Source organism: Ursus arctos, unplaced genomic scaffold (genome assembly GCF_023065955.2).
Source record: "Ursus arctos isolate Adak ecotype North America unplaced genomic scaffold, UrsArc2.0 scaffold_36, whole genome shotgun sequence".
NCBI classification, from domain to species: Eukaryota; Metazoa; Chordata; class Mammalia; order Carnivora; family Ursidae; genus Ursus; species Ursus arctos.
In genome coordinates, this window is record NW_026623050.1 from 21,165,616 (window position 1) to 21,184,015 (window position 18,400).

Sequence of the window (18,400 nt, forward strand, 5' to 3'; positions counted from 1 at the left end):
GGTTAAGTGTCTGCCTTCGGCTCAGGGCGTGATCCCGGCGTTGTGGGATCGAGCCCCACATCAGGCTCCTCCACTATGAGCCTGCTTCTTCCTCTCCCATTGCCCCTGCTTGTGTTCCCTCTCTCGCTGGCTATCTCTCTGTCGAGTAAATAAATAAAAAATCTTAAAAAAAAAAAAAAGCTAAACAATAAGTTTATGTGACATCTGTTTTAATGGTCTTGATAGCTGGTAGGGCAAGCCCCACCCCTCCCCACACCCCATGCCCATAAATGCTAGTTACGTTGGATTTACAGATTAATTTGCAGAGCACTGGCATCTTTATGCTGTTGAATCTTTCCTTTAATGAATATGATACATTTCCATTTACATAGGGCTGGGTTGGTTTTTTTGTTGTTGTTTTTTTGGGTTTTTTTTGTGTCCTTTAATATTTTAGATTTTATTTATTTGACACAGAGAAAGAGAGAATACAAGCAGGGGGAGCAGCAGGCAGAGGGAGAGGGAGAAGCAGGCTCCCCACTGAGCAGGAAGTCCAATGTGGGGCTGGATCCCAGGACCCTGGGGATCATGACCTGAGCAGAAGGCAGACGCTTAACCAACTGAGCCACCCAGGCGCCCCTAGCGTCCTTTAATATTTTATATTACTACATCAAACTATCACATATATAATCTGTTTTAAGCTATCTTATAGTTTTTGTGGCTGTAATGAATGGCTTTTTTTTTCATAACAGGCTCCACGCTGTGGAGCCTGAACTCACGACCCTGAGATCAAGACTTGAGCTGAGATCAAGAGTCAAACACTCAACCGACTGAGCCACCCAGGTGCCCCAACTGTTGCATGCTCCACTGACTGATTCAGCCAGGCCCCGTACCTTACATTTTTTATAATGACAGTTACATCATATGCAAATTATGATAGTGTTTTCTCTTCAGTTTCTCATGCATCTTCTTTTTTTCTCAATTTAGTTAGGACCTCCATTGCAGTATGGAATAGAAAAAGTGATGGTGAGCAGCCTTATCTTGGTTATGATTTTAAGGAGCCCACTTAATTTATCACTGTATTTGAAGTTTGATGTAGAGTTTTGCTAGATTCTTTTATCAGGTCTAAGGACATTGTTTCCTTTAATTCCTATTTTGAATGAATGTTAAATCTTATCAAAACTTTTTTCCCAAATTAATTTAGGTAATTAAATGCCCTCTCCCTCACACACACGTAATGTTTTAACATATTGAACTACTAAGCAGTTTTTTTATTTTCCTTTAAAGACTGCTGGATTAGATTGCTTCAACTTTATGTAGGTTTTTTGCATCTTTGAACAAAAGTGAGATTGGTTCTTTTCTGATTTTGATATCAGTATTATCCTAGCCACATGGAACCTTTTTGTGATCAGGGATCATCTACCCTTTGGTTAAAATTGTGAAATTGAGTATGATATATTTTTTTGAATGAATTTTTTTTGCCTACCAATTCAGTTTTGTTTCATTTATTTAGATGTACTAGTGCTTCCAGAATAAATTTTGGTTATTTGATAGTTTTCTAGAAAACTGTCCACTTCATGTATGTTTTAAAAGGTAATAGCATAAATATGCTCTAATATGCTTATTTTTTTATTTTAATAATAGTCAATATTTTTTTAAATTCCAGTATAGTTAGCATACAGTGTTATATTCGTTTCAGGTGTACAATATAGTGATTCAGCAATTCCATACATCACCTGATGCTCATCACAACAAGTGCCCGCCTTCATATCCCCATCACCTGTTTCACCCATCCCCCCACCCCCTCCCCTCTGGTAACTTCTCTACAGTCAATTTGTTTCTTGGTTTCTTCTCTTTTTTTCCCCCTTTGCTTATTTGTTTTGTTTCTCAAATTCCACATATGAGAGAAATGATGTGGTATTTGTCTTTCTCTAACTGACTTATTTCGCTTAGCATAATCCACATCTTGCAAACAGTAAGATTTCATTCTTTTTTATGGCTGAATAATATTCCATTGTGTTTATGTGTGTGTATACACAGACACATACACGTTTTAAGTCTTGTCTGTAATCTTGTACACATCTTTTCGAAGCTTTACAGTATTATTTATTTTTGTCTTTTTATCAGTCTTGTTGGGAGGTTTAGCTATTTTATTGGTCTTTTCAGAGAACCAGCTTTTGATTTTGTTGCTAATCTATGTTATTTTTTTTATTTCATTGGTCTTTATTCTAGCTCGTCTAATTGTGGTGGATTTTTTTTTTTACTTTTTAGTTTAGTTCTAGTTTAATTTATATTTAGTTTACTTTTAGTTTATTTCAATTTAATTTTATTTGTTTTTATTTTTTTCTTATTTTTTAATAAATACATTTAATTTCTGTAAATTTCTCTCCTACTATAGCTTATTTGTATTTCAGGAACTGTTTTGACATGTATTTCTTTTGTGGTTATTGAGTTTTAAATATTTTATGATTTTCGTAGTGGTTATTTAGGAGTTTTTTAGTTCCCAAGCATATAGGATATTTGCTTGTTTTATTTTTGTTACTTTAGATTTATTTTTAATTGCACTATGGTCAGATAATTATATACTACTGATTTTTAAAAATATATTGTTAAATTGTTAAATTGTTTTAAAAATATATGTCATTTAGCTTTAACAGCATTCTTTTTATGTCCTGTCTAATCATTTCTGCCTTCTGATAGGTGAATTTATTTACATTATTGGGTTGTTAAAGTTGTTTGAGCCGTCTTATTTTTTGTATTTCCTTTTTACTATCCCTTTTCTTTGTTCGTTGTTTTCTGTTGTCTGTTGGATTGAAGAAATTTTTATGTCTTTTTCTTTATCTGGTTTGGAAAGACCTTAAAATGCTTAATCTTAGTTTTCCCGTCTGTTAAGTTAGGTAATACTTTACTTCCTCTTTGTTTTGAATACACCTACTCTCCAGGTTATCATTAACATTATTTTTATATTCTGCACTAATTTAGGTTTATCATCATATTTTCTAATTTTTTTTCCTCTTCATGATTTTTTCCCAGGTTCAGCTTCCTCCTTCCTGAAGTGTAGACCCTTCATTACTTCTCAGTCTCATCTTTTCTGAAAATTTTGTTGCATTACATTTATTCTTCAGAGACAGTTTAGCTGCACATAGAATGTTTTCTTCCTCCTCAATCCATTAAAGATAGCAAGCACTTCATTGTCCATTGGAATCTAGAGATGTTGAAAAGCCACTTTAGCTTTTTAGAACTTAATGCCAGTAGTCTATTTTCCTTGGTTCTTTTAAAATAATTGCTTTAGTAATTTAAAGATTATTTTTGTCTTCGAAGTTCTGCAATTTCACTACGATGTATACAGGAATGGGCTTGTTTTCTTTCTTTCTCTTTTTTTCTAAGATTCCATTTTTAAGTAATCTCTACACCCAGTGTGGGACTAAAACCCCACAACCACCGAGATCAAGAGTCGCATGCTCTACCAGCTGAGCCGGCCAGGGCCCCTGTTTTCTTAAGTCTACTTGAGGTTCATGTCTTTCCTCAGTTTAAGAAAATTCTCAGTATTCAAATATTGACATTTCCTCCTTCTCTGGGATGTCCTTCTGCAACTTCTGTTAGGTAAATAGACATCTGTCTTTGTCCTACAGTCTCTCTGCAATGAATGTTAACCTCTCTTGTTTTTTTATCTTTTTTTTTTTTTTGTATCTCCTTTTAGGCGAATTTTCTCATATCTGTCTTCTCATTAATTTCCTATTCAGTTCATTGTGCTGTTCAGTGTAGCCAGTGAGTTTGAGTTTTTAAGTGCAATGACTCTATTTTTCATTTATGTAATTTCTATTTGGTTCTTTTCCACATTCAGTTTCTTTTGTAATAAATACTTGTTCTTGCCTAATGGTTTCTATTCCTGCTTTTGGGGAGTGGGCAAGTGAAAAATGCTGATTTAAAAATCTTTTAAAAATAGATTTTAGATTTAGATGTTTAGATTTAGATAATCTAGTTCTTATGGTATAAATTTTGTTGTGTCTGCTGATTGTCTTAGCGACTCCTTTCTTTATGCAATTTGTTATCTTTGTGAAGTCATTTTTAGCAGGGTTTGCTTTTGAAGAGAGTTCCATATATTCTAGATAAGTAAATGTCCTTATAGTTTGATTTCACATTTATTTTTTCTAGCTTATCAGAGTTTTCACTGGTTTTGGTGCAGCTTTCGGTACTAAAATTTGTTGTAGGGTCCCTACACCATCTGGGTAAGATGAATTTGCTGTGTTTACTCACAACAGAATCTTTTCCACCCATGGCTCCAGTTTCATTTCCGTTCACCTAAGGTTATGGGTAGCGTTTTTGTAGTCTGTGTTTCACAGGTGTAGCCCTTCGTGACTCCCACACATGCATCAGTTTTTAGCTGTTAGACTGTTTTGGCTTCTGTTCCTGTTTACTGCTCTCACTTTGAGTTGCTGCTTTATTTTTAGTGCCAGGGTATTTCCCTTGCCTGAGCTAGAGCTTAGCAGTATTTCCTTCATTACATTTTATCCAACATGTCCATCGGTTTGGAGCAGAATAGTGCTCTGAGTCATCTCAGAATACTGTATTGACCAGAAGCTTCTAAATAGAAGTTCTCATGATTCGTGTTAAAGAAATATGAAAAATCAAATAATGGCATCTTAACTGCAACTTCAGGTCTTTATTAGATATTTTTCTTTTGATTAACTCATCCTAAGATATAAAAATATTTCTTAAAACATTAGACTGTTTTAAGAAGGGATATAGTACTACTTTTTTTTTTCTGGGAGTGGGGATTGTCAGTCATTTTTGTTACTTCTGAATCACATATCTAATTAAAAAGCAAGAGATTTAAAAAATTGCTCAACATATTCCCTTTATATAATTTCAAAAGAGCCTAGGTGGTCTAGAAATGTGAGCTATGAATAAAATTAAAAAGTTTTATGCTTTTGAAGATGTTTATTATAGTGTTAACCTTTCAAAGTGAAAAAAGGACTTTAACAGGAACAATTCAGTACATTATGTTAAGTGCAACTCATTACAATCAATATTGTGTAGCCACTTAAGGCATGAATTATAAAGATTATGTAGATCTAAACCTATTCCTTCTATATTTTTATGGGAAAACATAGTATGAAATTGTATATAGGTGAAAATTAGAAGGGAATATGAAAAATTTTTTAAAAATGGATGATGGTGGTAGGATTATGAGCAATCTTATCTTTAAAAACAGTTTCCTGGGACACCTGGGTGGTTCAGTCGGTTATGCATCTGCCTTCTGCTCAGGTCATGATCCTGGGGTCCTGGGATCGAGCCCTGCATCGGGCTTCTTGCTCAGAGAGGAGCCTGCTTCTCTCTCTGCCTGCTGCTCCCCCTGCTCACGCGTGCTCTCTCTCTGTCTCTGTGACAAATAAATAAAATCTTAAAAAACAAAACAATAAAACCAGTTTACTTCAGTGATATTGCCATTCTTTCATTCTAAATTGGGCCAAATAGTACTCCTGTTCTTTGCCAGATTCCAAGTAGATGGGGGGGAAAAAATAAGGAGTGGCGGGTGGAGGTCAAAACAAGCACCTTTGCTTCTGAAACTGATATTGAAGTGTGTAACTGAGATGTGAGCCACATTAGGCCTGCTCACTAAACCCCAGATTTACCTCCCCACTTGCAGCAACACCCCCAGACCAAAGCAGGCCTCTCCCCCATCCTACCCGACTCCTGCCCCCATTTGGAGCTGATCCCAAGAAGATAGAGAGTGGAACTGAATTGAACCCACCCAATTTATTCTACCCAAATAAGTCATTACACCTGAAGTGAGGGCCCAAGAGAGGCCAAGAGTTACTGTTTGAATCTCTACCACAAAAGATGAGAAATCATGAAGAGTTGGAGGTAAGTGTTCTAATAGTAATGGTAATTTTAGAGTGAAAATGTCATGTGTATGTTTTGGCATTTCTTGATTAGCTAAAGTGTAGTTATTGAAATTTAATTACTTTTATTTTTGTTAAACTCTTCAATGTGTCCCAAATATTATTTTTTGCTTTTAGGCGTTTGAATGCAGAACTAGAGGCAAAAACAGCTGATCTGGTTCGACAAGCTGAGGAAGTAATAGTAAGTGAATGTGCAATTATTATTAATTTCATGTGAGTGCTAGTTTTTTAACTTTCTCAAGTGCCCAAAGCATACATTTTTTGGTCAATGAATTGTCACAGATTGAACAAGAATATATGAATAGATGTATGTATATATGCACATATGTTTTTGATATGCACACATTTTCTAAAAGCCACTGAAAAAGCATTTTCCGTGGAGATTTTTCAACCATGTAATTAGTGAAAATATTGATATTTAATAACCTGCTCTACTTTAAAATTGATGTTTCAGAGTAGATGTATAGAATTAATGCTGGTAATTCAGTAAGGATAGAAATAAAATGGGCTCAGGACAAAAGTCGAATAAAGGATAACAATCATCACTAATACTCAGATGGTAATTTGTTTCTTAAATTCTGCAGTTGGATGTAATTCAAATTCTTAGGGCTAGACTAGTCGGATTTATAGTTAGAAAAAAAATGTAGTGAAGTTATGTCACTAAATAAGTAAGCATATTTCGCCCCATTCTGGCTACCAAATTGGTTATTCCTACTTTAAGCAGCAACTCAAGCGTTAGCATTCCCACTATTTATTGATAGAATATAGTAGTATTCCTTAGACGAATAAAGTAGCTGCTTTCAAACTTTTTTCAGTTTTTACTCTAATTGTACTTTTTTCTTTTAAATTCTCCATCCATGTATTGGGGCTGGTAGTGAAGCATAGGCAATAATTTGTTTTAATGCCTTATACAGATCCATCATTATTTGTTAGTTTTGGAATAAAAAAAATATATATATGGTAATATATTTAGATAATGGTTACAGATTTGCCAGTTTCATTTATAATAAAATATTTTACTAAAAATAAATTTTTATTATTATCTTTTAGTTTTTGCCAGTCTAAAGAGCAGGAAAATAATTAACAAACCCAATGTTAGAGGAGAATGAAGGATTCCTTATGCATTCTGCTCCAAGAATCCTCTAATAAGGATGATTTCCTGCCCCTCCCCCTCCCAAAAGAGTAGAAACCTGGGAAGGGCTGGGAAAGGGGAGAGGGCATTCCTGCCCCACGGAAGCTAATGGATATAACTTTCACTGCGTTTAATTTTTGTTTACTCATTTTCACATCTTGTTATGTCATTGCCAGAAGCTTTTACTCTTAGTGTTTTAGTGCTTCATGGTCTTCATATTGAAGCTCTGGGGCATGGGTGGCTCAGTGAGTTAAGCGTCTGACTCTTGATTTCTACTCAGGTCATGATCTCAGGATTGTGAGATCAAGCCCCGAGTTGGGCTCTGCACTGGGTGTGGAGCATGCTTAAGCTTCTCCCTCCCCCCTGCCCCTCCCCCTTCACTCACCCCCAACTCATGTACTCTCTTAATAAAAAAATAAAATAAAATAAATTGAAGCTTTGCCTGATTTGAGACAAGTTTTTCTACCCATTAAACAAATTTTTGCTTTAATTTCCTGTGAGTCTAATTTCCTTTGCATGTTACACAAGTGGGAAGACTAAGGTAGTGGGGAAGCAGGAGGTAGATAAGATCAGATAAAGGCATTGATACATTTTTCCCTTAGAATTGACTTGCTTAATCCAGAGTGAATCAAAGGTGAAACTACATTGTTACAGACCTTATATTCATACCATAGCATTTGAGTTCTATGCCTTGATTTGATGGAAACTGTGGACAACTCTGAAATGATTAATAATCAGAAAGGTAATTGACTATATCCTGGTTTTGTAGTTCTTCTCTATATTACTTATCTTTATTCATTTAACTAGAGAGATCAGCAAGAAGTAGGTCAGTCAAGGCCGGTCTCAACACAAATTAAATCATATGAAAAGGAAGAGGATTGCAGTTTAAGGTAAGTAACTTAAATGCCATTTTTTTGATGATGTATGTGGATCTTTTGTTATGTAAAATCTTTTTGCATGTAAGTATTAGAAATCTATTATTTGAAAAATAACATAATATGTAAAACACTAATAAAATGGAGGCTTATATGAACCAGACACGATATAAACCCTTTACCTACTTTATGTCATTTAGTCTTCAAAGTATTATTTTGAAATAAATACTACTGTCCTCATTTTAAAAATGAGGAAATTGGAGCTTAGCAAAGTTTAGTAGCTTGCCCAAGGATATATAGATAATATGTGATTTCACTGAGATGCAAACCCACAGTTGGTAAGATTTCTGAACCTGTTCTTACATACTATACTACCTTTCTTTTAAAATTCCATATGAAAATAATATAAAAATAAGTTAGTAAATATAAAGTAGATCTTTTTTTCCTTGAATTTCACATGACCTTCAGGTATGTCAAAAAAATGGGGAATCCAGATGTATTTAGGAATAAACTTAAAAGGAAACAAAGGATCTGTGTGAATAAAACTGTAAAATCATATAGCAGAAGCAATGGTGTTCACTCAACATTCTAAGTCTCTTGTTATGAGGAGAAGTCAGATTATTCTCTTCCAAGCCAGCAGATAGGACTTGTATGTTGAACTCAAGCTGACTCTTTCTCTGCTATGATCAGTGAAAATCCAGTTGATGAAATTTCCCAGCCTGGTCTCTGGGTGACCATGTGGAACTTATGGGAAAAAAGGGCCCTCTATCCCTCTCTACTGCTGCTTTGTGTTAAGCCACTGAAATTTTGGGGTTGATCTCCTAGCTTATCCTAACTAATACAGCAATTGGTATTGAGAATCAGGTGCCATATGACAAAAACTTGGAAAGTGTGGCTTTAGCTTTGTAGTTAGGGGGTAGCCAGCAAGGAAACTGATCCTGGAGGCTGAAAAGATAGAGAAGTACTGTTAATGTAGTAGCAATGGATTTAGTAAAACTGCCACCTTTGGTAAATTGGAAGGCAGAACAGATGTCAAATGAACTTGTGGTCTCGGGGGGAGAGGTTGAAAAACAAAATATTAGTAGTATGTGCTGGTACTGTTAGTTGTATTCTTTCCCCACTGAATGGTCTTGGCAGTCTTGTCAGAAATCAGCTGACTAGAGGCACATGGTTTTATTTGTGGACTCTCAATTCTATTCCATTGATCTATATATCTCTTCTTATGCCAGTCCCACACTGTCTTGATTACCCTTGCTTTGTAGGGTTAGCTGCTTTTAGACCAAAAAAATTATGAGATAAAATTGAGAAAGTCTTTGAGGAACAAAAGCCTATTAAAGCTCAGCCTTGAAGCAAAGATCAGACTAAGATGTGGTCTTCATGCTATTGATAAAACTTCATAATGGATTAAGGTTCTTCAGGGCAAGGATCATTTTGAATGGCACCTAGTGAAACTTCCAACTGGATAAAATGGCTCTGGGCAAAGCTCTAACTAAAGGTATAGCCTTGCCATAGAAGCCTGACAACTTCAAAGTAAGCCATTCTTAAAGTGAGGGAGGGAGGAGGGAAGAGGTGTTCAGTGTAAAGAAATCTAGTCTTGGAAAGAACTATGGATGTGGTAATGGCACATGGAACTGACTGGAATCAAAAAGATATGAAATATACTAGTTTTGGGGGAAGTTGTACTGGCTAAGAAATTTTGAGTGATAGACTAAAACTGTTTGTGACTGTTTAAATCTCACAACAGCCTGGGTCCTCTCAGTCTTCTAAGATGAAGAAGCAGGCTGTGAGAGCAGCACGGCCCTAACAGGGTAGAATGTTTAAACACCTTAGAAGGCTTACAAACCAAAAAGGAATGTGTTACTTAAGCAGCAATATATTTAGCTCATACTTGAAATATTGGGACATTATTTATTTACTCAAAAATACTGTGTATGATCCAGTAATTCCCCTTTAGCTGTTTACCCAAGAGAAATGAAGATGCATGTCCAAGTGAAAACCTGTATGCGAATGTTTATAACACTTTTATTCATAATTGCCAAAAACTGGGAACAGCTCGAATATCAGGTAGTGAACAGATAGGATAAGCCGATTATGGTATATCCATGCAGTGGAATACTACTTGGTAGTAAAAACAATGAACTATTTATTGATGCAGCAGCAACATGGAAGCTAAGTGAAAGAAGCCAGATTAAAACGTGTATACTGTATGATTCCATTTTTTCGAGTTTTTATTTAAATTCCAGTTAACATACAGTGTAATATTAATTTCAGGTGTAGAATTTAGTGATTCATCACTGATATACAATACCCATTGCTCATTGCAAGTACCCTCCTTAATACAGTCACCCATTTAGCCCATCCCCCAGCCTACCTCCTCTCCAGTAACTATCATTTTGTTCTCTAGAGTTAGGAGTCTGTTTTCTAGTTGGTTTGCCTCTCTTTTTTCCCCCCCTATACTCCATTTATTTGACATTCTGGAAAAGGTAAAACTGTGGGGACAGAATCTGATTGGTGGTTGTATGTGGTAGAGGGGAGGGAATTAACTACAAAGGGTCACAACAGAAGTTTTGGGGATGATGGAAATATTCTCTATCTTGGTTGTTGTGGTGGCTACATGACCATAAAATTTGTTAAAATTTATAGAACTGTTTGGGATGGCTGGGTGGTTCAACTGGTTAAGCGTCTGCCTTCGGCTCAGGTCATGATCCCAGGTCCTAGGACCGAGTCCCGCATCGGGCTCCTTGCTCAATGGGGAGCCTTCTCCCTCTGCCTGCCACTCTCCCTGCTTGTGCTCTCTCTGGCTCTCTCTGTCTGACGAATAAATAAATAAAATCTTTAAAAAAAATCTATAGAACTGGAGAGGTGCCTGGGTGGTTCAGTTGGTTGGATGTCGACTCTTGATTTTTGCTCAGTCATGGGTTGTGGGATTGAGCCCTGCATTGGGCTCCTTGCTCAGTGGGGAACCTGCTTGAAAGATTCTGTCCCTCTGCCCGTCCCCCTGTTTATATGCTCTCTCTCTCTCAAAATGAATAAATCTTTAAAAAAATTTATAGAACTATAAACCTAAAAAGAGTGTATTTTAAATTTTTTATATCATTTGATATATACATATGAAACTACGCATCCTTATCATATGTAATGCTTTCTGATATTTTATGGGAAATGATGTTTAGCAGTTATCAGAATTCCAAATTTGGATTACAAAGATTAAACACAGCTTTTATAAGTGAACTAAAAGACTGAAATGTTGGTAACAACAGCTAATCCCTAGATTCTGTTGAAGCAAGTGAGAGACTGATTTCACAAGCATAAAAATAAATCTGTTGGTTTCCTTTCACTAAATTTTCCTTAAGTGCAAAGTGATGATGACACCTCTGTTTACCTTGATCAGGTGGCTTTTAAAAAAAAAATGCTGCTGTTTGAACAGATGGCTTTTACCACGTGAAACATGCCCCTTGACTATTAGTTGGAAATTGCTGAAGGTGGGAGGTAATTCTGTAAAGAGACAATCCATTTTAGCTTGGAACAGTCGTTCACCTAAATAATGGTGGTCAGGCAGTATATATTATAACAGGTCTTCAACATCCAAGGTTACTCTGCCAAACAATATGGTCAGAAAACCAGAATTTAGTTTCCTAATAGTATACATATCCTTCAGTCTGCTGGAAGCAAGGTTTACCACACAAATCATTTCAGTCATGTTACACACGAACATTTCATGGAGAAGTGTAACAAAAATAACCAGAATACTGTGTTTTAGTTCATTTTTCATGGAAATACACTGGCAACATAATGTCACCGTGCTAAACGTGAGGGAGACCAATAACTGTTAAATGTCTTTGGCTGATACATATGTTTATCAGGGGGAGGGGAGATGGAAGATATTCATTTGATATGAAGGCCATTAAAGAGGACACTTAAAAATTTGTATAAAACTTGGTAACATTTTAATGTCCTATATGAGAATGATTCTTTAGTCTCTATAATTTCAAGGTATTTTGAAAGCCTTTTTTCTTCCCAGAGCTATTTTTAGTTAAGGGGTTGAATATATTATCTATCTAAGTATATTTTTGTGCTTAATATTGAAATAATTTTTGTATGACTAGTTGAGTAGGTGGCATCTGATGGAAAGTAATTTTGTTTTTGTGTCCTTATTATGGTTATGGATTCTCAGGGGAATGATGGAAATTTTTTTGTTTTGTTTTGTTTTTTAATAGCAACAATAGATAGTTACATGGTAGGTTTTTAGAAATATTAATACATGTAATGGGGATGATCTATACAATTGATCAGGGGTAGGCAAACTCTTCCAATAAAGAGCCAGGTAATTAGTATTTTTGTATTTGTGGGCTTTACAGCCTTTGTCATAACCACTCAGTTTTGCTGTTGTAGTGAGAAAACAGCCATAGGTAATGTGTAAATGAATGGATGTGGGTGGATTCAGCCCATGGGCCATAAAGTGCAGACCCCATAAACACTCTTTGTTTTAAATAAAAATGCATTTTGAAAACTGCATAAAAATGAGTTGTATTTTAGAGGTCAAACTTCCAGTAATAAAATGTTAGGCGTGGGGATGTAATGTACAGCATAGGGAATATAGTCAATATAACAACTGTGTATGGTGACAGATGGTAACTAGCCCTGTTGTGGGGACCATTTTGTAATATATAAAAATACTGAATCACTGATGTACACCTGAAACTAATAGGCTATTATATGTCAATTACACTTCAATAAAAAAATGTGAAGTTAAAATGTTAAAAAAAAAGAGTTGTATTTTAGATGTATTTATTCATGCATTTAACAAATACTTATTCAGTGACAGTTTAAGAGTTCATATGCTAGGTGCTATGCCAAGTACTAGGCACAGAGCAGTAAACAAGGCAGACATGATTCCTCCCTCCTGGAGTTCACAGTGTAATGGGGAAAACAGACACTGACCAAGTATTTAAATACATTTACAAAGGATAACACTGGGTGGGCTCACACTAAAAAGCCTTGTGGTGAATCATTTTGTAAAATAGATAATCCTTGTGCGTCACCAAGAATCACTCATGATTTTCATTTGTTAAAATTTGTGCTACGTTTCCCTATAAAAATATTGGTATTATAGTATATCTTCTCAAAGGTGAATTATTTAACCAAAGAACTTTTGTTGTTTGTGACACTTAGCAAAATAAATTAACCTGTGCGTAACCAGAATTATAGCAAAGTCTACTGGATAGTTGTCTGTTTTCCCTTTCAGATATAATTGCTGTTGTATTTTATTGTGTCTAGTTTAGTATCTATTATTAATGTGTAATGTTTATTTTTGGTCTGTAGAGGTCTGTTGTCTGAAGGGATAGTTCACCTACATTCAGAAACTAAGGTATGAAATCCAGCTTTTGGGGCTCCTGGGTGGCTCAGTTGGTTAAGCATCTGCCTTTGGCTCAGGTCATGATCTCTCGGGGTCATGGGATCGAGCCTCACGTCAGGCTCTGCTCAGTGGGGAGTCTGCTTCTCCCGCTCCCTCTGCCTTCTGTTCCCCCTGCTTGTGTTCGAACTCTCTCTCTCTAAAATAAATAAAATGTTTTTTTAAAAAATCAAACTTTGTGTAAATATAATTACATTCTGTAAAATTTAGGTTATTTTTTAGACTTTTCTTAGAATAAAACAGAAACAGAAAATAGAAATACAATATAAGCCTTGATACTTAGGAGAGATGCCTTCATGAAATGTTGCTCATAAAATAAGTTGAATCCTTTTTTGTCTCATAATTTCACTGAACAATTTGGATATATATCGGAAAAAATTCTAAGTAAAATGAATCTGTAACCTAAGCATTTTTAGTTTTCTCTCCGAAGCCCAAATTCACTAGATATATCACCTGAAAAAGTATATATATACAAAGAAGGTAATTTGAGAGGTTTAGTCATTCATTTAGATATCTCCAGTGTGTAGATCACTATTGCTGGTGCTGGGCAAATTGGGATCTGCAGGTTCCCCACCTACTGGGATCTAGGCCAACGGAATGGTGTATGTGAAGTCTGGGGAATACTCAGTGAGGAGAACTAAATTCTGTGAGCCAGAACATCCAGCTTAATGTTCCACTAGCCAGCTGAATATCCTTGCATTTTGGAGGCTCATTTTCCTTATCTTTGAATCTGTTGGTGCTAGTGATATCTAGGTCTCTTCCAGCTATACAATTCTGGCATTCTTTAAAATACAATTTGATTAATTCCATGAAAATAACAATGCTTCTGTGTAGTAAACTAGCAGTTCTGTGTATTACAAAATCGCTTTCCATGATACATGATTAGAATCTAATAATTTAAATTCTTTTGATGTAGCCCAAAACCAAAACTGTCGATGCCGTAAACAAGGTTCAAAACCAACTGCGCTTTGCAAGTAAAGGAAGGAAAACAAATTCAAGGTATAGCACAGTTTTTAAAGTATCACTTTCCTTTTTTAGTTTTATGATTCACAGGACCATCATTTTAGCTAAGCTCTGTTTCTTCAGATCTTTTATACCTTACGTTGTATGTATCTTATCTACATTCAATAATTTAAAACGTGTTCTACTCAGAAATGTCTTACAGCAGTTACTGAACGTTTTACATTGTTCTCTTAAGCAGCATTGCCACATTTCAAATTCTTAAGTGTTAGTGAGATATTTTCTTAGAACTAAGACTAGAACCTAGGTGTCTCTCTGCCTAGTTCTCTCAAAATAACTGGTCTACTTTTTCTAGCATTTAATAGAACACTGTGCATTATTGTGTATATTGACATACAGAATGATTTGGTGTGCCGTAAGTAAGACTATAGTATCATTATAATTTACATCCTGTTGTTTTTGGTGAGAAAGAATTCAAGGCTATTCTTAGTATTTTAAGCTGAAAAGGGGACCAAGAGGCTCTCTGGATAGGCGACCTAGAAAAGGGAAGGTCACACCTGCAATGGATTGTACCAACCAGCTTCTTTTTATTAAATGTCTGTTACTTACCCAAAATGATAATTGCATTACAATCCTGGAAAAATCTTTGTTGACTTTTTTGCTTTTTAAATAAAAGAGAGAAAAAAAAGAGTGATGGGATAATGAAGAGAAAATAAATCTAAAATAGAAGAAAAGAGAACATACACTGTGTACATAACCTACCTGGTTATCTTATTTTCAGACTTCAGAGTTACTTTTTTAAAGAAAAGGTTGTTTTTCTAGATAGAATTCTGAAGGCTTTGCTTATGTGGTAAAAAGTAAGTTAGGCTTAAAGTAAAAAGTTAAAAATAAGGCTTTTAGGACCATAAACTTAATGGGTTAGAGCTGGCCCATTTCTTAATGCCTTTACCAGTGACTTTTTTTTTTTAATTTTATTTATTTATTTGAGAGAGAGACAGCCAGCGAGAGAGGGAACACAGGCAGAGGGAGTGGGAGAGGAAGAAGCAGGCTTCCAGCGGAGGAGCCTGATGTGGGGCTCGATCCCATAACGCCGGAATCACGCCCTGAGCCGAAGGCAGACGCTTAACGACTGAGCCACCCAGGCGCCCCTACCAGTGACTTTTATTTCATATTTCTTCCCTTATTAAGAAAATCAAATCTAATTTTTTGGTTGACTTTGATTCTGGTTAGAATGTTTTTCATTAGGTAGAAAAAAGAGTTGATTTTGATTGAGCTAATAACTGTTCACTCTAGGTTTTTTCTTAAGAGGTATTATTCTGAAGTGTTTGCAGAGTTCTGTCTAGAAGCAATATCACTTTTTACAGTTCTTCAGCAGCATGTAATTTAAAAGCCACAGTGTGGATTTGACACAGGCGGCTAAGTTCAGTACTCTTAGTTTTGACGTTTACTTGTTTGGAGGCCATGTCTAGACAAACTGGCTTCATAAGCCTTCCCTAGCTCTGTAGCTGCGTGGTTCATAAAAATTGAAACTCAACTAAGTCTTTTATAATATCATCCTTGGAAGTATCATTTGTAGATTTCATCATAAATTTAAAATTAATAATTTTGATCTGCTTTGTTATTTGAATAAAAAAGTCATATCTCCTTTGTATATTGGTATTGTATGTAATATATGCATATGTATGTGTGTGTGTGTGTGTGTTTATTTGTAGTATAAAACTGAAATACTCTGATGTACAGACTGCCAACGATGTTGCTATTCCAGAGGATTTCTCAGACTTTTCTCTTGCAAAAACGATTAGCAAAATTGAAGGGCAACTGGAGGAAGAAGGTTTGCCTGATTATATAGATGATGATATTTTTTGTGGTGTCAGTAATGACATTGGAACAGGTAAATTTTATTTTTATCCTTACATCACAATTACTTAGAAAAAGATATTTGGAACTATTTTTCTTGCATTTAAAAAATGTATTGTGATATCTTGCATTTGTTCCAAAATCATCTAGTGGGACATTGTGGTAGAAGGAGTGAGTAGAATTACAGATGAAAGAAACTTGGTTTTGAGTCAATAATTGTTGAAAATGGGTGATGGGAAAGTGGTTTTTCATTGACATCGTCTCTCTACTTTTATATATGTTTGACATTTTCCATTATAAAAAGTAAAAAAAAAAAAGACTATTTAGAGGGCGCCTGGATGGTTCAGTCAGTTAAGCGTCCAACTCTTGATTTCAGCTCAGGTCATGATCTCAGGGTAGTGGGATTGAGCCCTGTTCGGGCTCCCTACTCATCAGGGAGTCTGCTTGAGATTGTCTCCCTCTCCCTTGGCACCCCCGTCAATAAATAAATCTTGAAGAAAAAAAAAAAGGACCATATGGTATTGGTTTCATTGACCACTTTTCAACTAAGGTTAAAATGCCCCACAGCTTATCATTAAAACATTAAAATAATTTTGGTGGGGGGGGCAAAGGGAGAAGGAGAGAGAGAATCTTAAGCAGGCTTCATGCCCAGCACGGAGCCCAATGCAGGGCTCCATCTCACAACCCTGAGATCATGCCAGAGCCAAAATCAAGAGTCGGACACTTTACCAACTGAGCCACCCAGGCATCCCACATTACAATAATTTTTAAAACCCAATGTTTCTTTGAATTTCTTTCATTTATTGATACTGTAGTCTACTTAGTGCATGTTAAAAGGCATCAGTTAAAATAATCACATTAGTTTTCTAATGAATGTAATTTTCTTTCTTATAAACTCCTTCTCTGCATATCACTTTGAAAAATAATACTAAGTTCAGATCATCTAAAAACAGCATTTAGTTACCAGTAATGCCTCTAGAACTGTTGAGTTTATGAGGAGCCACCTATGCTTTTATAAACAAAGACTAAGACAATTGAGTGAAGTTGAATGTGGTTAATACTGAACTACAGTTGTGACTCCAGGCAAGCTATTTCGCCTCTCTCTCACAGCAGTTCCTTCATTTCAGAATTTAGCAGTTTGTATGAGACAGTCATAAGATTTACCTTTAAAATTCTCTTGATTCTGTGAGAACCATAACAGTTTATGTGTGTAATGATTATTGTGCTGCATGCTAGTTAGTCGTGAGGAGCAATTCATTTATGAATTTATTATATTTCCTGACTTAGCTTTCTGGGGGTACTTTTCAGAAGAGAAGGTAAGTGAAGCAGGAAGTTGCCTCTATGTCTCTGTCAAGATGCCTTCAAGGACACAGTGGTCACACATTGACTGCTCTTGAGTACACAGTCACCCAATGACCCTGTTAGAATATTCCTGCTTCTGGATACATAGAACCAGTACAAACAGACTACCTTAAATTGCTACTTTCTTTTTGTTGCTGAAATCACCTCCTACCACTTTGCCTCCCTGCCTTCCCTTTCCAGACTCTTTGGCCAAGGTATCTTCCCTTCTGGGGGAGTTCTCTTTTATTCTCTTTTATTCCAGATGATTGCCTGAATGGCTGGACAGGCAAGAGGAAAAGATCAAAAAGTAGCTTAGTAGCACATACTGCTCTGTAAGACTAAAGGCAGAGGGAGATGGGGATGGGAGGTTAATGCTATGGGCCTGCAGAAGTGAGAGCCTTTGGCTCCTTGGCAACACTGAGGTTAGTTGGGGGAGAGAAAGAGATGGACGAAGTCATGCTCCCATTCTTCCTCCTTTCTCCTTAGAGACCAGCTACTGCAAACTTCACATTTTTAAATGTATCATTTCCCTTCTATCCTGTGCTAACCTGGAGTGACATGAGAGGCTTGAAGGAGATTTGAGGCTAGAGAGGTCTAGCTGGGTTAGAGCCAGTCATCGTTGATCAGCTCCGTGGTAACACTGGGAGCATTTAGTAAGAAGAGCTTTGGAGCGGAAGTATGCGTAGAAATGTTTTTTGCTCTGTTAAGATATATCCTAGTGACTTCTCAGAGACAATTCAGGGTGTTTAATTAAGGTAAGATCCATGAAGGCAAAGCTTGTCTTATGCCTGGAACATTATAGAGAATATATATTTTTTGGATAAATGATTGAATGAATTATAGAGTGAGTTCTAAGTTCACTTCTCACTTTATTTACTTATATAGTTCTCGAGACATCAAAGATTTACTGCTGATATCATTGGATAAAGAATTTTAGGTA

The 18,400-nt window shown here is 35.9% G+C and overlaps 1 protein-coding gene across 6 annotated transcripts in view; it reads left to right on the plus strand.

Moving 5' to 3' along the window:
• The window catches only part of TEX9 (testis expressed 9), a 198,895-nt gene that overhangs the window by 138,565 nt on the left and 41,930 nt on the right, over nt 1–18,400 (plus strand). For 3 of the 6 annotated variants that reach the window (XM_057306139.1, XM_057306140.1, XM_044390971.3), the window contains 6 exons: nt 5,627–5,844; nt 6,000–6,063; nt 7,822–7,904; nt 13,212–13,257; nt 14,219–14,301; nt 15,975–16,153. In XM_057306139.1, coding sequence (XP_057162122.1) covers nt 5,831–5,844; nt 6,000–6,063; nt 7,822–7,904; nt 13,212–13,257; nt 14,219–14,301; nt 15,975–16,153 — 469 coding nt within the window. In that variant the 5' untranslated portion in view covers nt 5,627–5,830. The remainder of the gene's footprint in view (nt 1–5,626; nt 5,845–5,999; nt 6,064–7,821; nt 7,905–13,211; nt 13,258–14,218; nt 14,302–15,974; nt 16,154–18,400) is intronic. The other 3 variants (XM_057306141.1, XM_026518548.4, XM_044390973.3) reach the window with 2 other exon arrangements.